General features: G+C 56.3%; 8 protein-coding genes across 8 annotated transcripts; 4 read left to right on the forward strand and 4 right to left on the reverse strand.

The window, feature by feature from the left end:
* Positions 1–1,132: 1,132 nt before the first annotated feature.
* CGCA056_v005414 (Uncharacterized protein) lies at positions 1,133–3,586 on the forward strand (the record flags this gene model as incomplete). The annotated part of the gene is made up of 3 exons (XM_037320666.1): positions 1,133–1,230; positions 1,291–1,427; positions 1,506–3,586. The coding sequence occupies 3 exons, from the start codon at positions 1,133–1,135 to the stop codon at positions 3,584–3,586; spliced, it is 2,316 nt and encodes a 771-aa protein (XP_037181287.1).
* A 1,112-nt stretch (positions 3,587–4,698) lies between these two features.
* Positions 4,699–7,141, reverse strand: sec1 (Protein transport protein sec1; the record flags this gene model as incomplete). Its single annotated transcript, XM_037320667.1, has 5 exons — positions 4,699–6,369; positions 6,423–6,772; positions 6,840–6,927; positions 6,990–7,027; positions 7,108–7,141. The coding sequence occupies 5 exons, from the start codon at positions 7,139–7,141 to the stop codon at positions 4,699–4,701; spliced, it is 2,181 nt and encodes a 726-aa protein (XP_037181286.1).
* Positions 7,142–11,065: 3,924 nt separating this feature from the next.
* Positions 11,066–11,785, reverse strand: CGCA056_v005416 (uncharacterized protein; the record flags this gene model as incomplete). Its single annotated transcript, XM_037320668.1, has 1 exon — positions 11,066–11,785. One exon carries the CDS (start codon positions 11,783–11,785, stop codon positions 11,066–11,068), a length of 720 nt encoding a protein of 239 aa, XP_037181547.1.
* Positions 11,786–12,206: 421 nt separating this feature from the next.
* On the forward strand, positions 12,207–13,466 carry CGCA056_v005417 (putative oxidoreductase; the record flags this gene model as incomplete). Its single annotated transcript, XM_037320669.1, has 1 exon — positions 12,207–13,466. The coding sequence occupies one exon, from the start codon at positions 12,207–12,209 to the stop codon at positions 13,464–13,466; it is 1,260 nt and encodes a 419-aa protein (XP_037181285.1).
* A 1,598-nt stretch (positions 13,467–15,064) lies between these two features.
* Positions 15,065–15,846, reverse strand: VAMP714 (Vesicle-associated membrane protein 714; the record flags this gene model as incomplete). The annotated part of the gene is made up of 2 exons (XM_037320670.1): positions 15,065–15,734; positions 15,809–15,846. 2 exons carry the CDS (start codon positions 15,844–15,846, stop codon positions 15,065–15,067), a joined length of 708 nt encoding a protein of 235 aa, XP_037181548.1.
* A 531-nt stretch (positions 15,847–16,377) lies between these two features.
* CGCA056_v005419 (ATP-dependent RNA helicase suv3) lies at positions 16,378–18,799 on the forward strand (the record flags this gene model as incomplete). Its single annotated transcript, XM_037320671.1, has 2 exons — positions 16,378–16,473; positions 16,535–18,799. 2 exons carry the CDS (start codon positions 16,378–16,380, stop codon positions 18,797–18,799), a joined length of 2,361 nt encoding a protein of 786 aa, XP_037181288.1.
* Positions 18,800–19,265: 466 nt separating this feature from the next.
* On the forward strand, positions 19,266–20,085 carry UCHL3-0 (Ubiquitin carboxyl-terminal hydrolase isozyme L3; the record flags this gene model as incomplete). The annotated part of the gene is made up of 2 exons (XM_037320672.1): positions 19,266–19,638; positions 19,715–20,085. The coding sequence occupies 2 exons, from the start codon at positions 19,266–19,268 to the stop codon at positions 20,083–20,085; spliced, it is 744 nt and encodes a 247-aa protein (XP_037182377.1).
* A 229-nt stretch (positions 20,086–20,314) lies between these two features.
* Positions 20,315–21,034, reverse strand: CGCA056_v005421 (uncharacterized protein; the record flags this gene model as incomplete). The annotated part of the gene is made up of 2 exons (XM_037320673.1): positions 20,315–20,652; positions 20,704–21,034. The coding sequence occupies 2 exons, from the start codon at positions 21,032–21,034 to the stop codon at positions 20,315–20,317; spliced, it is 669 nt and encodes a 222-aa protein (XP_037182378.1).
* Between the last annotated feature and the right edge of the window lie 1,922 nt (positions 21,035–22,956).

Genomic DNA, 22,956 nt, shown 5'->3' on the forward strand with positions numbered 1-22,956 from the left:
CCGCGTTCATGCCTTCCGTACCTGCCTACGAATACCTGCCGATCTATGGCAAAGCTGCATGGGGAAGAACCTGACGGGAGTAGCACGGGAAGGAGCCATGGCCCAAGGTGAGGAGATGGAAGGTAGGTAAAAGGGAGGTGACAAGGTAAAGTAAGGTGAGGTAGGTGAGCCAAGGCAGGCAGGGTAAAGGTAAGGTAGCAGCAGCAGGTCGGCAGGTACGTATCCCTGCGCTTGGGCGTCCCTAGCGTCTTCCTTGCCTGCCACGCAGCTGGACTGCCATCCACAACCGGGAGGTACGCACTACCTGCCTCCACTACCTGCCTCAGTGGAAGGAAGGAGCGCAGCGGCTGGCAGCTTCTCCTTCCATTGCCGCACTGTTGGTGCATGGCTGCACCTGCCCTGGTTGGCACCTGTGACCACTGACCTGCCTGACTTGATCCGACCTGAGCACAGCACAGCACCTCCTCCACCAGGTTTCGTCCGAAGTGCCAAAACCTCCTTTGACCACCATCTCAACACGCCCTGACAGTTCACTACCACAATCCACCTTCCATCGTAATATTCTTCTTTCTCGACCGCATCTCTACTGCACTCCTCGACCCCAAACAATTCCCCATCGCAACTCCCAACTCGTCAGCCTCGATTGCCGATCCGCACCGACACGAACGCCTTCCGCACTCTGCAGCGCAGCCCGATTGGAGCCCATTCGGTCTCCATCCTCCTCCTCCACCGACCGGATTGGACTGGATTGGACTGACGACAGCCGACTGACTTGACACCGTCCTCGACACCACCACCACCACCTACCTCACCTCTCCTCTCTCACTACCTCGCCTTCCCACTTACCTACCACACACCAACACCACCACCACCACTGCTCCTGCCCTACTACTCATCGTGTAACGTACAACTTCAGCCTGCCGTCGATCGCCTGCCTCGACCGCCCACCCGCCAAATAAAACCCATCCCTTCATCTCCTCCACCCGACTGGTGCAACACCATCGCGCGACTCCCTTCCACTCGGTGGATCGAATCCCCCTACAATCTGCCCATGCAAATATCATTGCCCACGGCTTAGCATCAATACTTTTCCCCAGCACTTCTCGGATGCGCCTCGCATCATCACACTGCGATGGCACTCCAATATACCGCAGAGTTCCTTGTTCATCTGCGCGAATCACCACTATGCGTCAAGCCGCCTAACCTGCCACCCGCAGAGGATTGGATGGGGTATGCTTCCGCCAAACCAATCCCTCTTCAGCATGCTGCCTTCTCTAACCCGCTCAACAGACCGCCTCCCGATAACACTCGCACCCAGAACAACAACACAAAGACCACCGACAACCGAAGAAGCCACGATAACCCCCTCCTCGACCAGACGAATCGCCGCCCGGCCACTGACCGACATGCCCCGCGAAACAGCGCAAGTATGTCACCTGCCATCCCCGCCTCGCTCTCTCACGAGCGCTCTTGACTGCAGTTGCTGACCCATCCTTCAATCGCAGACCCAGACGAGATCATCCTTGGCCCCCCGCGAACTGCCTTTGCTTCGGCAACCCTGCGCAACAACGGTGGCAAGCCCTTTGAGAACGACAAAGACCTCAAGAACGCCGATTCCCCAGGCCGCTTCAATTTCCGCAACCGAAATGGTGATACCCCCGAGCCTGAGCGGTTCCGCGACTCGAGAAACAGCAACTTCCGTCGTCGTGGCGACAATGACCAGGACAATGAGGGATGGAGCACGGTGAAGCCCCGCAAGAGCTTCGGACATGAGGGCGCTGAGCGCTTCCATGGTCGCATGGGTGCCGGTGGTGGCGATAGGCTCCCCAACGACAGGCGAACCCGTGACCGCGATGCTGAAGGCAACAGAGAGCGACCCCAGCGCAACCTCGACCACCATGAAAAGGACAAGGACCACGACGAGGCTGAGCCCCGACCCCGAAATGGCCTTAGCAGGGGCAAGTCGGAGCCCTGGTTCAAGAATGATACCCCCGCTGCCAGTGAAAAGCCTCCTATGACGGCTCGCGAGCGCATCGACCGCGCCAAGAGCTGGAGAGATCGGGACAGGGATTCTGCACCGCCCGAGGAGAAGCCCAGCGGCCGTAACTATGAGCGTCGCTGGGACCGTGGTGATCATCGGGCCGAGCGCGAGCCTGAATGGTTCGACGAGCCGGCTGGAGAGAAGGCTGGAGGCCATACCGAGGAGGACTTCAAGAAGTTCATGGAGAGCATGAAGGCAAGCCGTAAAGCCCCGGCTGAGGACAAGGCACCAGCTCTCGCTGAAGCTGCAATCAAGGCCGAGCAACCAGCTGTCGCATCGGCCCCTGCCGTCGAAATTGGCCCCGATCAATTCTTCCTCAAGTTCGCTTCGACCGCTGGACTTGACGTTGCTGGCTCCCCGAGTGAGCCTAAGAAGGAAGCTCCTGCCGCCAAGCCCAAGACTGGAGGTGGTAAATCTTCTCGCTTCACGTCCTTCTTCAACGCTCCTCAGGAAGACCCTAACCGCAAGCTTCACACTGAGCCACCAACTCCGATGGCCGGCCTGCCAATTGGCGGCCCCAGCATGCCTGGTCAAGCCCACGACGGAGAGAAGGAAGCTTTCCAGGCACTGCTCATGAAGCTGCAGCGGTCCAACATTCAGTCCACGCCTCCTGCCCAGCAGCCTTTCCAGGAGCCTCCCTCGCTTTCCCGCGAGCAGACTCACTCCAGCGCTGTCGCGTCTCCTGAGCCCTTCCAGCAATATGGTGGAGAACGTCCTCCAAACGTTCGTCCTCCTATGCCTCAAGGCTCCATGTCCATGTCGGATATCCTTGCTCCCCGCCCCATGATGCCCGGCCAGCAGCCTGCTGCGCGCCAGGACCAATTGCTGCAAGAACTTGTCGGACAGCGTCACCAGGCGTCTAGCTCAGGATCTGGCAGAATGGAGCCGAACCAAGGCCGCAACCTCAGTAACACTGAGTTCTTGATGAACCTGATGAGAGCTCAGCCCGAGCCTCCTCGTACCGAGCAGCAACTTCTCATGCGCATGCCGCAACCTCAGCGTGCTGCTCAGATCCCCCACGCTCAAGAGCGTGAGCCCGATTTTATTCAGGGCGGCCGTGGCTCTCAACGCCAGATGCGTGGCCAAGCTCCCCCCGGCTTCATGGATGATGGCTTCCATCACCCCGAGCCCGAGGCCCGCATGCAGCCTACGCAAATCCTCCAGCGCCCTCCCCCGCCTCCTGGCCTTGACCAGATGAACCCCAACTGGATGCAAGGTGGCGGACCTGGACCTATCCCCCCTCCCCAACAGCGATCCATGATTCCCCCTCCCGGCCTTGCTGGTGGCCCGGGTCGCAACCACCCCATGGGCGGCATGTTCCCGCCCAACTTCCCTCCTGGAGCTTTCCCACCCGACGGAATGGGTGGTCCTCCTTCTCGCAACATGCCGCCTCCTCCGGGCTTCTTTGGCGGCCCTCCTCCCGGATTCATTCCACCTCCTGGCATGCCTGGCTTCCCTGGACCCCCGGGACCTGAGGCGCATGGCTTTCCCTTCGACGGACGTATGCCTCCTCCGGGCGCCGCGCAGGCGTTCCGCAGGCAGTAAACCAACCTGAAATCAACCTCGGCTTCAACGTAAAGCCGCACTGTCGCAGCACATCAATTGCTGCATCTACCTTGTCTGAGTCTACAACAAACGTCCAGATGTGTTTCCTGTGAGGAACAGATTTGAACCAACACTACAACAAATGTCGGTACGAGCGACCTCTTGCTCGTCGAATTGCTCAACTACCAGCAAACCTCATCTCTAATCCTCCGTAATCATTGCCTCCCTAGAAGAACTGGGGTGGCCGATCTCTTTTGAGCCCATTGGTCTCGTGTCCACGAAGCACAATGCCTCGGACGGCAAGCACGCTTCATGGTCGCAAAACATGCAATATCAGCGCGGGGCAACAGCCTGGCCCCGCTCATGACTTTGATGGTACTTTCGGCTGGAAAGTAACTGAGAACAAAAACCGGATTGATGAATTTCCGGGGGAGGATGGGACAGGAGGCGTTGGATTCTCTACCATGGTAGATATGAATGAAATGAAATGGATGTCTTGTTCCCTCGCTTCCATAACATGGACCTGTTCTGATTGCCCGTGATGAGAGTGACTGATGCGTGATGACCTTTGTTTCCTTGAACATGCTATTCAGTGAAGCAGCTGCCTCTCTTGGGAGCCATCTTTATTAGCTCAGCTCTCAACAGATCATAAAGTCATGACTTGAAATGAGGGTTTTCCATGTAAGCAATACACCCTCAAGGGTGACGAGAACTTGAGGCAGTAGAATAGGTCTTTTTTTTTTTTCTCTCTTTCTTTCCATGTTCCAATGCCATTTCTCCAGATCACAACATGAGTGGCTATGCTTGTCTACGAAAACAGCTTTTCAGATGATGGTGCGCGTGGACTCTCCTTTGTCTAGATTATCTTTAGTAGACTGCACGCACATTCTGCTTCTGATCACGCTGATGAGTAATTTGAACAGCTCGTCACAGCTATACAAACGCATGAGACGGTGAGAAAAGAAGGTGTCAAAGTGTATCGTATAATTGTGTGTTTACTCCTTACATGAAAGCGCGCGTAGTTTCAACACCACAGAAACGCCACGCTACCAAGGACGGGGAGGACGGGCGTGCCTTTTTGCTTTTGCATCCTGAATTTGCATGCTTCTCTTTTAGCTCTTGTCCTTGTGGCTCTTCTTCATTCCCAAAAAGTTGCGCTTCTTCTTCTCCTTCTCGCCCTTATGGGGCTTTCCTCCGTCCGTCGGTGCTGGCGAGGCTGCCCCGTTCGATACCGGCGAAGGCTGGTTGAGGCTCATTTGGCTCATTTGAGCCGTGGGCGGCGCGACCGGGCGCCCAGGCAAGCCGCCTGTCGGGGGTGGCCTCCGACCGCCAGCGGGCAGACCTTGCTGTGGTGGTGGCGCCATGCCCGGCCCAGGGCGGTTAGCCATGGGATTCGGCGGCGGAGCTGGTCGCTCGTAAACCCATGCGGGAGCGCGGGGTGTCGGCCGCTCCATGGGAATATCAAGTGCGCGCTTATCCTTGGTGAGATCACCTACTTGGCGGATGAAGAGCTGAGGAGTGAGCATGTGGCTTGTCGCCAGGAAGATGTCCTTGCTCTGGCGGGCAGAGACCTCGTAACAAGCACGGCTCTCACTGAACGTCGCACCGCCAGCCATGAAGACGATGAACCGTTGCCTGTTTTCCGGCGGGCGGCGTCCTGATGATGCCCAGTTTGGCCTGCCTGCACGAAGCGATCCCTGCTGCGAAGCCAAAAGGTCCTCATTAGGGTCCAATGGCGGTTTCACGTAGGGGAACGTCGTCTGATCCAGTGTGCCGCGGCAGAGCTCTTCCAACATCGTCTGCATTGCGGTTTCGAAACGGGAGAGCGAATATTCTTCGCTGACCTCCGCAGACTTTGTGTTCTTCGGGAATAGAGGCGGCGGGGGAGGTCGGGTATCTTTCAAAGCATGGACGGGACGTCCTCCCAACATTTCGAGGTTGACCACCACCTCGCCGTCCCTTTGTGGCAGACCACAGTGTGCCAGAAGTCGGTTGATGTCTTCCTGAATGACGCCATCGCGGTACATGACATAGAGCATGATGAGTCGCAGTCGGTCGCTCGGCGTAACGGCATCGTCGTCCAAGAGTCGCACAACCTGATCCAAGATGTTCTTGGGCTTCTTAAAATCCTCGTCCAAGCCCGTCGCAAGACTTTGTTCAACAGAGGCGATATCCGGCAACTTGTGGTGCTGGAAGATGTTCATGGCTTCTTGTGCCATGTTCAGATGGAGCGAGTAAGCCTCCTTCATTTCCTGGAATTGCGGCAGGCCAGCCAGCATGTCTCTGATGGCGTTCAAACTCGTCGTGTCCTGTTCGTCGTTGACGAAATGAGGGTTGGCCTCCAAGAACTTCCTGAAGTCTCCCATGAGCTTGTCGATGGTGTCCTTCATGTGTCGGTGTCGGTTGTCCACCCATACAGTGTCTTTGTCGGACAGCTCCATGTCCTTTTCCTCCACATCTGCCGTTCCTTCATTGGTGACCATGTGGTATGTTACCTTGTCGCCGTCTTTAATATCCAAAAGGTCGTGGGCCATTGCCTGGTAGGTGAACTCGTGTACCAGAGGAGCCATCAAATCCATCGATCTGTCCGTAATGATAAGGGTACCCGTCGGTCTCGATGTTTGCGGCGGAAAGTTCTGGTTCCATTGCGCATACTCGTCCAACTCCTCTTGGACGAAACGGGCAAGATGGGCGCAGAGCACGCTGGCCTCGTGAAGGGGGTTCTTCGGTCTGTAATAACGAACTTTCGGGTATTCGCCCAGAGTGACGCAGACGCCGGTGATCTGGTTGGGCTCGTGAGCCAAGTGCACAGCTTATGGTGTCCCAATCAACCTACCTTTTGCGCGAGAATCTTCATATGACGTGCAACGAGGTTGTTGCACCCGGGGTGAAACAGGATCGGGAAGCTCCAAGGATCTCTAAAGGTAACGAGGTGCGACTCGCGGGGGAAGAAGTCGATCGACAGGGTCTCGAAACCGGCGATGCTCCGTTTGGCGCCCGGGCAATTGTCAATCAGGTGGCGGACTCGGGGCTCAAGAACACCGATCCAGACCAGGAAAGACTTCTTGTATCTGCGTCGCTCGATATCGTTGACGAGGATCTCGGCGATGTTCTCCTTGGGGGATAGGATGTAGATGGCGTCCATCTCGGGGTTCATGTCCCTCTTTTGTTCGATGCGCTCAATGTCTGGGGGCAGAGGTCAGGCAGGGCTCGTCGCAAAGAGACAGGGCGGGCGGATCATGGAGCAGCATACTGGCGATATTGTGGTTGAGGATGTCATCTTCCTTGACGACATTGTCAATGACTCTCTTGGAATCTTCGTCGACTACTAGGACTTTCCACTGCAGGCGTCGTTAGCTTCGGGTGGCTTTTTGGGGATGGATCCAGAGGAGGGGTAGCTCACGTCGCCTCGAGTGATGTTCTTGATGGTGTCGATGACAACTATTTGGAGGGATTAGTTCTTGGAGAGTAGCGGCAGCGGCGCGCAGGGGAGATCAAGCCGATCATGAGAAAATGCGTACCATCGTGGAGCTCATGAAGCGTGGAGGCACCCATCGTGGCGACTTGCCGCGTGGGCAGCGGCTCGAGGCAGGATGCTGAGCGGATGGGCGAGGTGAGTCGCGGTCGCTACAAGGCGGATCGTCGTGAGCTCGCACGCGGTGCAGAGCGACGAAGTGGTTGCAGTGCGCAGGTCGGCGAGCTGGCGTAGAGCAAGCAGGTTGACGGGTTGACAGACGGGCGAGGCTGGAATGCGCGGTGCTGCGCTGGGTTGCTGCGTGGGATTCGGTGGTGGCAGGAGGATGGACGTCCGGGCGAGGAGGGAACGAGTCTCTGTCCGACTGGTAGAAGTTGCGATCGTCAGTGTCTGTGTCGCTGGCGTGGATTGTCTGTTTCTGTTGCGTTGCGGTGTCGAGCCAGCAAAGCAGACGTTTCTTTGGTCTGGCGGGGTTTCAAGATGGAGGGAGAACCGGTCACAGCGGTGGGACCCTCAATGCTCCGGACCAGCAGCAGCGACGAGGCAGGGTCAGGTCCGGTAAGGTGCTATGCCGTCGGGGCGATTCCTGCACGTTCTGCGAAAAGGTAGGGGAGGGTGGTCTAAAGTACCTTCTCAGATAGTGGTGGTGGGTGAGGTGAGTAAGGTAAGGTAAAGAAAGGTACCAAGTATGCACCTGCGGCAGGACACACCTCGAGGTCAGGTAAGGAAGGTCAGGTAGCAAAGACAGGCACAGAGCAAGGAAGGCGTCCCGGTGAGGATACCTTAAGGATAGGGTGACCTGATTGCAGCAGCCGCGCTACCGCTACTTGCCCACGCGCTTCAAATTGAGTGTGCAGCCGCCGGATTGGCGGGGCCACCGAACAGGCCCCTCGTTAAAGTGGTCCCTATGCAAATCGATTTAGCGGCTTTCCCCCACCTTCGGCCCCCAAAACCAGAACGAATGAGGTCACCGCCTTTGCATTTCTCACAACTACTCCTGTTGAAAGAATTTAAGCAATACAGTAGGCCTCGGGAGATATTCCTGTCCTCGCATGGATGATGCTGTTTACGCCCGACAGTCCCCTGTATGTTTCACGACGGTCCGCTACCGATGTTCACCCGATCATTCTCCTTATGCTTGATTGCTATTGTATGAATGAAACTTGCACACATGGGAGTCTGCCTCTTCCCCTAGCCTGCCACTTTCCTACTCTACGCTTTGTCTCCTCAAAGCTAGAAATCGGGCACAATCGCCGGTCCGCCTACCGCCCACCGCCCCGATCGGCACGGCACTGACACCGGATTATTTCATGTCGTTTCCCTCCACTACCGTTAAACTGCCGGAATTGTAGATCTCGTAGAAATGCATTATCATGTTTACTTAGCGAGGTATCCTTCTTTTGCGGCATGGCCCATAAAGAAGCACCGGCTTGCAAATGCCAGCCAAAACCTACTTAGCGACCGTTCGTTCACTGCCGATCTGCTGATGTGATTACATCTTTCATCACCCTCTTAATTCATGAGACCGCCTAATTTTCCTGTGTACTTGATTACTCCTGTCGGAGACGACGAAAGTAACAACGACGACGACGACGACGACGACGACGACGACGACGACGACGACGATGATAGAAGCGACGACAGTAAAGTAGATTATAGCCACCGGAAAAGTAGTCGGTATAGCACAGGAAAAACAGGCGGTCTCTGATTCATACACCACCATGCGGACTCCTAGACTCACTCTCATGGCTGCACAAAGCCATATTAGGCAAGAGCGATGGTGCCCTTCCTATTGTTGATTGGGTAGTCTCGTTGGGTGGAGGACCAACCCCTCAGAATGCCTAACCTCATGTATCTCATAATCGTATCTCCTCCTTCCCTGTTAATCACCTCGACAGTAATAGCGACAGGAAGAATAACTTTTCTGGTCCAAACTTCTGAGCTCAGTTCGCCATGGTCGAAGTGTTAGGACTGGTATCTGGCATTGCCAGTCTGGTCAGTATGGCTATGCAGATCACCAAGCTCAGCTACAGCTACGTCGCTGACATTCGTTCCGCACACAGCACACAGAAACACTATCTTCGCGAGAGTTCCGCTCTGGCTGAAGTCCTCCCGCGGAGTGAAGAAGTCTCCCAGAACCTCGCGAAGGAGAATCTTGGATTTAGGCGATCAAACGACTAATCCGAGAGCGTCGTGGCAGAGTGCGCTCAAAAGTTGGATAAGTTATGCTCTGAGCTTCGGAAGCCGTCGCCCAGCATTTTCTGGCCGATTCAGGAGAAGAGTCTGAAGAAACACGTTGAGGATCTTCATCGTTTCCGGAGCATCTTCGCGGACTTCCTATCAGTGCAAACGCTTGCCGTCGCGACCGCCACGCATAGAGACGTCACACGCCTTGCCAACCACCAAGACCAGATAGACCTCCTGGAGTGGCTCGGAAACCCCAAGGAAACCTCCAGACCCGTCCCAAAACCCTTGCCGGGTACTGGAGCCTGGTTCCTGAGGTCAGAAGCTTACAAGCAGTGGACAGCTGGAAGCAAGCTACCGCTTCTCTGGTGCTATGGTCCTTCCGGAGTCGGGAAGTCGATGCTAGCGGCTGTAGCCATCCAAGACCTAGGCGCTCGTTCAAGCCCTATTCACGTTTTACATTACTTCTTCGACTTTGGAAATAGAGAAGAGCAAACCATAGAAACAATCTGGAAGGGTCTGCTGCGCCAGGTCATCGCGAGGGGAGATGCCACTACGATTCAGAAGCTCGTCAGTTTTCGAAAAGAGTTGGGTATACTTCGGCCTAGAAGTTCTAAAGGCTTCTCCGATGCGTTGAAGATCGCCTGTGCCGTCCACCAGTTCGTCCTGGTTCTCGACGGCCCCGATGAGATGAAAAACCCGAAGGAGCTGAGAGTCATTCTAGTCCCCTTCACTCATGTCAACTGTAGCATCCTGATCACTAGTAGATCCACGCCGGAGATGCGTTCTGCATTGAAACAAGAAACGACAATGAAGATACAGGCTGATACTAATGACTTGAGGGCCTATATCGTCTCCAGGTTCGAGGAGTGCGATTAGGGTAATTTAATCAAAAATCACCCCGAACTGGAGATAAGGCACGATTTGGATGACTAGGCAACTCTAACAGTACACAGCTTCCTGCTTGTCCAGCTTCTCGTCGATCATCTCGTGGACCTCAGTAACGTCAAAGAAATGCGGAAGGCCCTGATGGCATATCCAAATCACCTTGAAGACGCGTTCGAATCAAGCCTTCAGAGAATCGAGGCCCAGTCCAAATCACACTGCACCCTGGCAAAACGGGTTATGGGATGGATCATCTCCGCCGAGAGGAAGCTTCAAATGTCGGAGCTCGCTCACGGGCTGGCTACCGAGGAAGGCATTAATGTGATTAACAAAGAGAATCTGGTACGATGGACGATGATCCTCAAGGTTTGCATGGGACTTGTAGTTCTCCAAGGAAGTGCAATCAGTATGGTGCATACCACTGTACACACTTGGTTGCGCAACCGCTATGAGGGTCTATATCATAAAGACCTCGCAGTATCATGCTTTCGATACCTCACCATGAGTTCGTTCTTGAGTGAAGTTGCCCAAACAGCGGAGGAAATGGACACACGATTGAGCATGTTCCCTTGTTTCTCCTACGCCGCTCAGAATTGGAGAAGGCATCTCGGCAAGGCAGAGGATATCAACGTTTCGAAGTCCATCAATCGGTTGCTAGATGATTCTTGACTTCGATCGGCTGCTTTTCAGGGCGCGCAGTACAACAGCAGCTTCAAATGCCCAGTCATCAGAGGGGCAGTGTTTGAGACTATGCCTCAAGGCCACTCAGCCCTACACTTTGCTTCATACTGGAACCTTCCAGAGGTGGTTGAGAGACTTCTGTTGAACGGCGAAAAAGTGAACATCACAAGACTTATTATGTATTGCCACACCAAGCTCATACAATGTTTATCATTCTGTCAATTGTATCGCTGAATCTGTCTATTGGGTATCATTCATCGACCAGTTCCAAGATATCGATCCATATCTTCGCTTCCATAAAACATCTGCCTCAACTTCTCAGATTTCTTCTTGTCCTCGTCTGCCTTCTTCCGACATTGCTTCGCATCCAGCGTCTGGGGCTTCTTTTTCTCGATTCTACCCGCCAACGTCTTCGGAATCTCTAATCCAAGACCGTACTTGTCTTCCTTCTGCTTAGTCTTGATAGGGTATTGCCTACCCTGTCCCGCCGCACCCAGGCCCTTCCGTGAATCTGGATCCCAGCCGTGCGATGAGAGGTACGTCAAGCCCATGCGCGTGCGGTCCAGTGCCGACGGTGGATGTGAGTGTGTCAGGCATACTTGATGAGCGATGGATGCTTCGTGTTTCTGCCTTGCGGTGGCATCTTTTTTGCCGTTCGCTTCCTTACTTAGTTGCTTCACGGCTTCCTCTTCGAGGGGCAGATCGCACACGGCGCATACATGCGCCTCCGGTACTGGAGTTTCCTCGGACTTCTTGGGAAGAACCAGGCTGAGATAGAAGTCACCTATTGATGAGCCCGATTTTGTTGTCTTCTCTGGTTTGGTCGTACTTAGTGTCGGGTCTGAAGCCTTGACGAACTGGATAGGCTTCCGCGGGATGCCTGCGCCAAACGGCTTTTTGTGGTGGAGCGGCACATCGTAGTCTTCATCGTATTCTTCGTCAACATCGTCTGGCCTCTGCATCTGCGCCGCCATCGCGCTAACGAGCCTCACTCCTACTCAGAAGTCACTCCTGACGGTGATTAAAAGCCAGCGGACTTGATCGCGGTGATGCTGGGGTTTTGTAAGATGAGAGGGTGCTGATGGAGAAGAGGTTGTTGAGGCCAATCCAGATTGAAGCCTAGGGGCGAAGTTTACGTAAGCCGGCTGATGTGCCGTCCATCCTTCCCCTGCAGCTGCCGGCAGGGGCGGACCTGCCCCTGCTGCAATTCGGAGGCTCCCCCTGACTCCCCTGAGAGCACGTCAAGAATTCCACTTTTTCTAGAAACCAAGGAAGCCCAGCGAAGTGGCCTCGTCACAAGCCTTTGCCTAGCTTCCACAACGAAGCTTTGGGTGCGATGCTCGACTTCTGAACCCCTTACGAACAGCCTCATCCCCGAAAGCCCGCTCGTTCACCATGCCCATCGACTACATCGGCTACGTCTTCGCCGCCGGGCCCCCGGCCTGGGCTGTCGAGAACTGGTGGTTCATCCTCAAGACGACGACCGCCGTCGCCGTCCTCACCTTCATCAAGCTGTACTGCTCCGGCGCCAGCAACCCCTCGGAGCGAGACATGCACGGGCGGGTGGTCATGATCACGGGCGGCACGTCAGGCATAGGGGCCAGCACCGCCTACGAGCTCGGCCGGCGCGGCGCCCAGCTCGTCCTCCTCACGCACACGCCCGTCTCGGACCCCTTCCTCGTCGAGTACGTCGGCGACCTGCGCGCCCGCACCGGCAACGAGCTCATCTACGCCGAGCACGTCGACCTCGCCTCCCTCCACAGCATCCGCAAGTTCGCAACCAAGTGGATCGACAACTCCCCGCCCCGCCGCCTCGACATGATCGTCCTCTGCGCCGCCACCGTCACCCCGCCCGGCACCGCGAAGCCGCGCCTGACCCCCGAGGGCCTCGAGGAGACCTGGATGGTGAACTACCTCGCCAACTTCCACCTGCTCTCCATCCTCAGCCCGGCCATCAAGGCGCAGCCCTTCGACCGCGACGTGCGCATCCTCTTCACGACGTGTCCCTCCTACATCGGCTCGCCGCCGCTGACCGACGGCGCCGCCCTGAGCAAGACGGCCTGGTCGCCCGGCGCGGCGTACAAGCGGAGCAAGATGGCGCTCATGGTCTTTGGCCAGGCGTTCCAGAAGCACCTCGACGCGTACAAGCGGCCGGACGAGCTGCCGATGAACTCGCGGGTGGTGTTCGTGGACCCGGGATACGCGCGCACGCCGGGCATGCGGCGCTGGCTGTCGCGGGGCTCGCTCTGGGGCCTGTTCGTGTACCTGGCGGCGTACTTTGTGCCGTGGCTGCTGCTCAAGAGCCCCGACCAGGGCGCGCAGTCGTTGCTGTTTGCGGCGATGGAGCCGGGCCTGGCGCGCGGGAAGGGCGGCAGGCTGATTAAGGAGTGCCGCGAGGTGGACTTTGCGCGGAAGGACGTCCACGAAGAGGAGGTGGCGAAGAAGCTGTGGGAGGAGAGCGACAAGCTGATTGAGAAGACGGAGAAGGAGCAGGCTCTTGTCAGGGCGAGGCAGAAGGCGGCAGAGGAGGCGAAGGCGAAGGAAGCAAAGGAGGCGGAGAAGGTGCAGGAGGTGGAGGACCTCGTCAATGCCATCAAGAAGGGCAAGGAGGCGCAAAAGTCCAAGGGCAAGAAGAAGACCAAGAAGGACACATGAGGGAACCGGCGCTCAAAATCATATTAGATCCAATTAATGACAAAATACTAGAGCCATTATTGTCTGGCTGCGTACTGAGCATGACTTTATTGCTGCAGACCCGTGTGTGTCGCGTGCCTCGGCTGCTCACCCGTCTCCCAAAACCCGCGGCCCCACCGAAGCCGAAGCGTCGCCTTTCTCAGCGAGCTATCGCACGGCCGATCCGGGGGGTTGGATTGGGGTAAGGGGGGCGTAACCTTTCCCCGCAACATTAAAGATGACGACAGACCCTATCAAGGGGTTCCTAATGCCGGCGTCAAATTCCGGATCATCTTAGATTCAACATATTCACATACATGATTGACGAGGGAACATGTCGAATCCTGCAGCCGCACCGCCAGCCATGACGAACCACACCGCAACGATATCGCGGCTGCCACCGCCTCCGCCACCGCTGCTGCATCTCCAGCCAGCAGCACAGCAGCAGCACAACGCGTCCGCCAGGCATCCCGTCTTTTTCACTGAGAAGCTGCGGCGGCCGCCATTAGTTCTGAGCCCCGGGATGGGGATGAGTCCCGTGGCGCACGGGTACGTCTACCAGGATGGGAGGAGGGCGGACGGGACGTCGGGGCCGAAGTTGTGAGAGGATTCCATCAGCGATAAGTAAGGCGTGATGTGTGTAAGTGATTTCAGAATGCGGAGGCTGGGTGTCGAAATTGACTGTGCTGTTAGATTGAGCCGGGAAGCAAGCGTCGTCATCTAGAAGACGTGCGAGTGGGAGCCATTCACCCGGCTATGGATCGGGGGCATCTCGGAGTGGATTGAATGATCAAATGGAGTTGATGAAGAGCCGTTGATTGTATCGTGGCCCGGTGAGCTCACACGGCGATGCTCATACAGTGTCTACGTTTGGCGTTGGGGTTGGGTCTGATTATTCTCACATGTAAACCCAACCAGTCGTTGTTCTTGCCACATTCTTCTTCCACGTTGTCCGCGTCCTGTCATCTCAAGCAGGCGCATATCTGTCGTAGGAGCGCTCGGTTTCTCGACCTTGTTTTTGTTCGAATGCAAAGATCGGACCGACTTTCTACCGTATTTCTGTCGGCTTGTCTGTTCTATATGGATGCCTATTGCGCCAAGTCGTGATGAGCCCACAGGGACGTGGACACTGCCAATCTTCTTGGGAGCAACCCGCGTAATCCATGTGCTCAGTTTGTTTTGGTGTATCTGCCTAAACCTGGGCCATGTTTACCTTGCACATTTGTAGCATTGGCGCAGTATTTCACTTTCTAGGTCACACTCGTACAACTCCCATGATGCAAGCTTCAATATAGTAAGCATAGAAAATCATGTGAATTCGGATGTGGTCCAGCAAAGCCACAAACGACAGTCCCAGGGAATCATTACCACAGGTAGCGCCCCTCGAGGTGGTAATAAGGATAAAAAAGAAATTAGAGCCTCCCTGTTTTGCTTCCCAAAAAAAGTAGTGTTGCTTCCCGTTTTCGCCATTCAAACCATTTGCCCAATCTGGAGAGGATACAGTTCTCTAACACCATCGAAACAAGCGCCATTCACCCCGCGCATACGCGCCACCGCGCGCGTTACCACCCTCTTACCCCTCAGTTTTTCACTGCAATCACAATCGCCATGACGATGAGGATGACGACCAGCGCAAGCAGCGCCATCAGCTTGACGTTCTTCCACCACATCTTCCTCTTGAGACCGCGGCTGCGCACGCGGAACTCGCGCGCGCTACCGCCGAGGCGGTCCGTCTTGTCAACCAACAAGTCGATGCGCTCGCCGCGCTCGAGCAGGCCCTCGATGTTGCGGGTCATGATGCCCCTGACATCGTCGATCTCGCGCTGGACGTTGGAGATGGCGTCGTCCTTGCCGCCCGAGGTGGTGCCGTAGTCGACCATGAACTTCTTGAGCTGGCCGTTGTAGCTGGCGGCGCCGTAGTTGGGCAGCTCGGCATAGTCGGTGGAGTCGGCAGGGAACTGCTCGAGGAAGCGGCGGCGGATCTCGAAAAGGAAGCCGAAGGGGATGCGGCGGCCGAGGGAGGCGTCGGCGATGACGAGGAAGGTGAGACCGCCGGCGGAGGGGTGGTCCGGGTGGTCGGAGGGGGCCTCGGCGATGTAGTGGATGTGGTGGGAGCCGTGGGTGTAGGTCAGCTTCTGGGGGCTGCTGTGCTCGATCTTGGGGAGGATGAGGGAGGCGAGGGAGGAGGTCTGCGAGGAGGCCGACGTCGTGCATTCGGAGAGGATCGTGTTGTTGTGCGCTATGCACGAGCTGGATTTGATTGTGGTCAGCTTGAATGCGCAGTGGTAGCTGTGTCGCAGGAATTGCGGTTGTCGGCGACTCACTAGAGCAAAGGGGTGATGGGCGTCGACGAGGAAGCCATGGCGATTGATACGGGGCGACCCGGAGAATCCTTGGACGTTATCTTGAGGGTATTCTTCGAGCTTTGTAGTGCCGCGAAAAGGGACCAGGCAGCTGTATTCGATGCGACGAGGTGGGATGCGTACGTAGGTGGTGGACAGGAAGCGAGAGTCGGGCGTCGGGGAACGGGACGATGATGGGCGCTTGTCGCAGAATGGCGGCGACGACGAGGGAATGGAATGCGTGATGACGAAGGTCAATCGGAGGCGGATGCGCTAGACCGTAGTGGGGCGCCCCGTAACCTTTAACACAGGGCGAATCAGAGCGCTGGTTGATAAGGCACAGCGACAGGGGGCGCATTGGTTATCGCTCCCAAAATTTCCATCACCACTTCGTACGCGGGTTCCATTCTGTCAGAGCTTTCTGGCGTGGAGGCGAAGGTGGGCTGTCTGCTGTCTCCGATTTTGCTTCTCTGCACCAACAACATCAAAAAATCGCGGCATGTTCTTTGCATGTCGCCGGCCATGCTTCCTTGGGTAGAAGATAAGCCACCATGAGAGCGATTTTGCGAAGCGCGACTCTCTCCGCGGCGAGGAGTCGTGTTGCGCCCAGCCATGGCTTCGCAACGTCTTGCCCGGCCGCATTCAAGGTAAGAAAGACAACACCCTCTACCATACTCCTTCATAGGCTCCAGGCTGACTTCCGAGAAGCAATCGCTTCCGAATCTAAGATCTGCCCGGCAACACAATAAATACCAGGCCAACAGGAGCAAGAACTACGAAACTTTCAGGAACATGATTCTCTCCCAGTTCAACGTTGTCTTGAGGAACATGGGCCCCTACTCGGATACGAACCCCGAGTACCGCGACTTTGGCATCAAAAGCGAGAATGGGCTCAACAACGAAGTTCAGCTGTTCCGCGAGACGATACAGAAGTCAATACACATGGCGAACAAGGGCTCGACGTTGCGAAAGGAGAACCCTCTGTTCTGGACGCTGCGGAATGCATTCGTCAGGTCAGACGTCAAGGGGCTCACATCAGAGCTGAAGTACTCGTTTCAGAGCTTCATGATGCGTCAAAAGTTGACCAAGGTGACACCGAGACAGAAGAAGCTGGCCGACATGCGCTTCCCCATGGAGTGGTTCCCCGCCACGCGTGCGATGCAGCGCACCATCCACCTCCACGTTGGACCGACAAACTCCGGTAAGACGTACCGGGCATTGAAGGCGCTGGAGAACGCAAAGTCGGGAATCTACGGCGGGCCTTTGCGTCTGTTGGCCCACGAGATCTACATGCGATTCCAGAACAAGGGGAAGCCATGCGCCATGGTTACGGGAGAGGAACAGCGCATTCCGGAGGACGAGGACAACTACTTCATCAGCTGCACCGTCGAGATGACGCCGCTGAACCGGATGGTCGACGTGGCGGTCATTGACGAAATCCAGATGATTGGCGACATGGATCGAGGCTGGGCGTGGACGCAAGCTTTGCTCGGCGTCATGGCCAAGGAGGTCCATCTCTGCGGTGAAGAGCGTGTTGTCGACCTGATCAAGTCGATCTGCGCCAGCATCGGCGACGAATGTATCGTCCACAGGTACCAGAGGTTGAGTCCACTCGAGACAATGAAGCAGAGTCTCGACAACGACCTGTCCAAGCTGCAAAAGGGAGATGCTGTCGTAGCATTCACCCGAGTCAACCTGCACGGTCTGAAGAATGCCATTGAAGAGAAGACCGGGCGACGCTGTGCTATTGTCTACGGTTCCCTGCCCCCTGAGACTCGAGCACAGCAAGCCGCCCTGTTCAATGACCCGGACAACGACTACGACTTCCTCGTGGCCAGTGACGCTATCGGCATGGGTCTCAACCTCGAGATCAAGCGAGTCATCTTTGAGACCGCAACCAAGCACGACGGAACACAGTTCCGTGTGTTGAACACGTCTGAAATCAAGCAGATTGGCGGCAGAGCAGGCCGATACAAGACTGCCAGACAAGCCACCACCAGCGACGCCAGCACAGATACGACCGCAGTCGCTCCAGTAGAAGAGAAGAAGATGGGCTACGTGACAACACTAGACCCTGACGACTTGCAGACGATCCGGAAAGCCTTCCAAAACGAGGCCGAACCCCTGGAGACGGCGGTCATCCACCCGCCAGCTTTCGTCATCGAAAGGTTCTCCGAGTACTTCCCGCCCGACACGCCCCTCAGCTTTATCCTCCTCCGCCTGCGCGAGCTGGCCCCCGTCTCGGAGCGCTACTCCGTCCACGTCAACGAGCGGTCCATCGAGATCGCCGACACCATCCAGGAGTTCCCCATGACGGTCCAGGAGCGCATCACGATCCTCAACGCGCCCGTCAACAAGGACAAGGGCCAGAAGGAGATTGTGCGCGCCATCGCCAAGCGCATCGCCACGCGCCGCAACGGCGCGCTCTACGACATCAAGGAGATCCCGCTTGAGCTGCTTGACGCCTCGATCGACGACATTGGCCAGCAGGACGGCAGGAAGTACCTGCGCGCTATCGAGACGCTGCACCAGGCCATCACGTTGTACCTGTGGGTCAGCTACCGCTTCCCGAGCATCTTCGTCAGCCAGACGCTGGCGTTCCACATGAAGGACTTTGTCGAAGAGAAGATTGCGCACTACCTCGCGACCAACACCGTCTTCCAGACCGACATGAACCAGCAGCTGCGCGACAACCAGCGCAGGAGGGCGCTGAAGAACCAGTCGGAGAAGGACAGGCTGCGCATGGAGCGCGACGAGCTGGAGGCCATCGAGAAGGGCAAGGCCAAGACGCCCGCTGTAGAAGTTGACTCGTGGGTCGAGCCCACGCCGGAGGAGGAGCCCCTCGTCGGCGACGAGAAGGAGTACGAGCAGCTCGACGAGCAGGTGACGAGCGACGAGAACTGGGACAAGGTGGACGAGAAGCTGCACGACGCAGAAAGTCACGACCGGAGAGAATCACCGTCAGCCGGTTGAGATCCTCCTGTAAATCATACTGTAAAACCATCCATATAAATCACATAGACGGGGGACGGACGAGTGGCATTCGACGGCGCAAAAATGGATGAGGACGCCTTTTGGGTACGACACGCAAGAACTGTAAATCAATGCTGGCCACATGAAGGAACAAGCGCCGCTCTAGAATAGAATATGTTCATGACACCTGCTCGCCTCCTTTTGTGAATGCGTTGCGTCTATCATGTTCGGTTGTTGACAGGGGTCTCTAGTAACCCGGTACCCCAAGCTCCAACACCCCGCACTCAAAGCTCAGGCGGCAGCGGTTACCTCACCGACCCCACCATACCTTCCGGCTCTTGGACCTTGGTATTTGGAGGGGCAAATAGCTCTCCCATCCTCAACCTACACCTCCAAACTCGACTTCACAACCCACCGCAAATCTACAGATAACAAACACTACACAGACGAAGAAAAAGCCGCCCAAATGTCGTCCACAAACCCAGACCCCTCCGCCTCCGCCCCGGCCTTCATCCCCCTCGAAGCCAACCCAGAGCTCATGACGACGCTCCTGCACAAGCTGGGCCTGTCCCCCGCGCTCGCGATCCACGACGTCTTCTCCCTCACGGACGCCGACATGCTCTCCTTCATCCCGCGGCCCGCCCTCGCCGTGCTGCTCGTCTTCCCCGTCAGCGCCGCCTACGAGAGCCACCGCCTGGCCGAGGACGCGCTGCTCGAGGAGTACCAGGGCAAGGGCCCGCAGGAGCCGGTGCTGTGGTTCCGCCAGACGATCCGCAACGCGTGCGGGCTGATGGGGCTGCTGCATGCGGTGAGCAACGGGCCCGCGAGGGAGTATATTCGTAAGTTCTTCTCGACATCTGCTGCGCGAGTTGGGGAGAAACAGATGAGCTGATGCATTGCTCGTGATGGCAACAGAGAAGCCCTCCGATTTGAACACGCTGCTCGAGAACGCCGAGCCCCTCGATCCCGTCGCCCGCGCACAGCTCCTCGAGAAGACGCCTGCGCTGGCCACGGCGCACCGCGAGGCGGCTTCGCAGGGCGCGACGGAGGCCCCGCAGGCGGCAGACGATATCGATCTGCACTACGTCTGCTTCGTGCGCGGCAACGATGGCACGCTGTGGGAGCTTGATGGACGGCGCAAGGGACCCCTCGCAAGGGGGCAGTTGGAGGAGGGCGAGGATGTGTTGAGCGAGAAGGCGCTTACCTGGGGACCGTTGAAGTTCTTGGAGAGAGAGGGTGCCGATTTGCGGTTTAGTGCTGTTGCGCTGGCTGGTTCTATGGATTAAGCGGTATCTGGGTTTGAACACGACGATGGCAGGGTGAGCTAGAGTGGAATGGTAAATCGGATACGGCGTTTAGGAATTGAGTTGACTAGGTCATGGCACGCAGTCTCACGCAAAAAGGCACACTAAGGGTGAACAGCATTGTTTGTTGTATTGGTACTAGGGGAAGACTATTCGAATCATAGGTATTTCCTCCTCATCCCATGCATTCCTGGGCCTTGGTGGGTGTCATCTACTCCTTCGGGGACTCGCAAGGTGGCGTTGGTGCGTGGTGGGGATCGGTTTTCTCTGGACACTTATCTGGACACTTATCGACTGTCTTCTGGCCTTTGTCTTCTTGACCCTGTCTCGGCACGTCGTCTCTTTGCTTCTCAGTCGGTACAAGAGAGCCCAACTTCGAGAAATCAGAGGACGGCTTCCCGCGTTTCGAGCTCCGTTTCTGCACTCGCTGCGAATTTCGGGGCATTTTGCCACTTGTCGGCTTGTGTTCCTTCTGATCCTTGCGCGTATTGCGGTCTGGACGGACGCTTCCAGCTGCGGCAGAGTCCGACTCCGACTTGGACCCAGAAGCTGATAATGCCGTTAGATATCAATCTCATCAACGGAGCCGTGGTGACTTACATCTCTGCAGGAGACCCTTGAACATTCGCGCCACCTTCTTCTGGGTTTCAAACTCCTCTCTGCCGATGGCTTTGAAAGTAGTGACTGCATTACCAGACGTCTCCTTCGCTCTGCCTTTGGCAGTCGTAAATACATCACCAGACTTCTCCCTCAGATCACCAGACTTCTCCTTCAGACCGTCAGACATCTCCTTCATACCGTCGCCGCCAAAAGTGCCGTGCATGGACTTGAACTCCGTGGAGGACTTCCTGTGGTGGTCGAAGAAGCCCTTCTGTGCGTCTTCGGCTTGTCTGTACTGTTCTTCAGACAGTTCATTGCCACAAATAGTCATCTCAGGGGCAGTGTGTGGCTCAGTGCTTTGGGGAGCTGAATCCATCAACGTATCGACAGCATGCTGTCTACCGCCAGCCCGGGAGGAAGGCTCCTCGGACGGCTTTCCGTCGAAGTTGTTGTCGTTGGAAGTCTCCACAGTAGCAACAGGCTTGCCCAAAGTTAACTCAATGAATTGATCTTGGTCTTCCGTGGGAGTGGGCACTGGCTCGGTGTAACCAAAAGGGTTTTGACTGCTGTTGGCCTGGGTGGGAGGTCTGCTAGTAGCTGGCGTTGGCTTCTTCTTGCTGTCGACAAGGGGAGCACCGTCATGCTCGGTAAAGAAGGGGACCTAGCCCTGCTGTTTGTCTGGATGCTGCTTGTCAGGACCCTGGGGAGTCTGACCGGATGCTTGGGGGTTAGACATTGGTGTTAGGGGAATGTTGCGTGCGTGGTTCAAGAAGCGATGGGTTTCAAGGTTCCAAAAAAACGAGAAAAGAAATATCGAAGTAGTTGTAGGAGTATTAGAGAAAAGTTGCTGAATGTTGATGCAATCTGGGCAATGAATGCGCACAACTCGAGGATGGAGGTCAGTTTTGTCGTCGAGAGGAATGGAATCCAACAGAGGCACACCGATACTTGGAGTTGCTTTCCGAAAGAGTTCCTTCCTTCCACAAGTGGAACCCTCACCTATTGCCTCTTTCCAATCCGTTTTGTGGTTGGGAGGCAGCCAGCCCCCGTGGGCCGGCCTTATTGATCCAAGCATCGCTCCTTCCCAGCAGCACTGTGCCCACGCAGAGGAAGTTGCATCCTCAATGCTTTACTTTTAACATGTCACTCCTTTCTGTTCGCAAGCATCTCCCTCGAGGAGTCTTGTCGGATCCTGCAGTCGAACTGAGGCCCACCTGCCCTGCCTACCTACCTACACACAATCAACTCGCCTCCAAGCATCACTCTGCTCCTGCCCAGGAGCCGTCGCCCAACTTCGGCTCCATGAAACGCAACAGCCCTAGAACCAACACATGCATCGGACTGCGCCACAGGATACATCCGAATTTCAGGGAGAGACATTCACTTTTCTGCAGCAATCTGCAGGGGTACGCTCGTGGGTGCTCATGGCTGCTCAGATGTTCCGACTGTTCAGGCACGTGGCACTTGGCACATGGGAGGAAGCTGCCCCGACAACAAGCAAGCTGACGGCCGTCTCGATGGATTCCGGGGAAGCTCACAGCCATCTGGGACTACCTTCACGAATGGCGTCCTCCAATGCAGCTCATGTCCTTTTGGCAGTAGCCGCCACCAAAGGACTATCCAGACTCATGCTAGAAATTGAGCTTAGGGCTGAGCGGCCACACGACAGTCGTTCATGAGGCGGCGCCACGACACCTGCCTGCAACAGAGTCTTGAACGCCCGCATGCTTTGGGACCAGACTGTCTTTGCGAGTGCTTCCTGACAGTATTCCTTGCATTCTTCAACCCCTCAAAACCTAACAGAGCTTGTCGGGCCGTTTGGTCGCGGAGTGAGCACTGGCTGGTTCGTCACGTCTCTGAAGCTTGTTTCCCCATAGACTCCGCAAACCAAGGACGACCTGCAAGACGAAGGACCCCTTCGCAACATCCCAAATCCCAAGCGGAGGGCGGCCACTACCTGCAGTTTGACAAGTCCGCTCGGACGCTGCAGTGTTCAACGTTTGGACGCCGGGAGCACAGAGCACCGTCCGAGCGGCACCGGGGGAAGCGCTTGAAGAGCCATGGAGGTCTTCACTGTTCAAGGAATGGCGGAAAAGACGGCGCGTGGTAGCGCCCTTCGTCTGCCCGTTTCCTGGCCTTTCATCTCTGGACCCAGGGTCTGGATGATTCTCTTCCAAGTCATCCTGGCCTAGCCACTCCCAGTCATCGAGACAGAAGGAAGCAGGAGGGGTTGGCAGGAAAAGCAACGTTGCT

The sequence above is a fragment of the Colletotrichum aenigma genome (assembly GCF_013390185.1).
Source record: "Colletotrichum aenigma strain Cg56 chromosome Unknown KSG_Cg56_contig03, whole genome shotgun sequence".
NCBI lineage: Eukaryota > Fungi > Ascomycota > Sordariomycetes > Glomerellales > Glomerellaceae > Colletotrichum > Colletotrichum aenigma.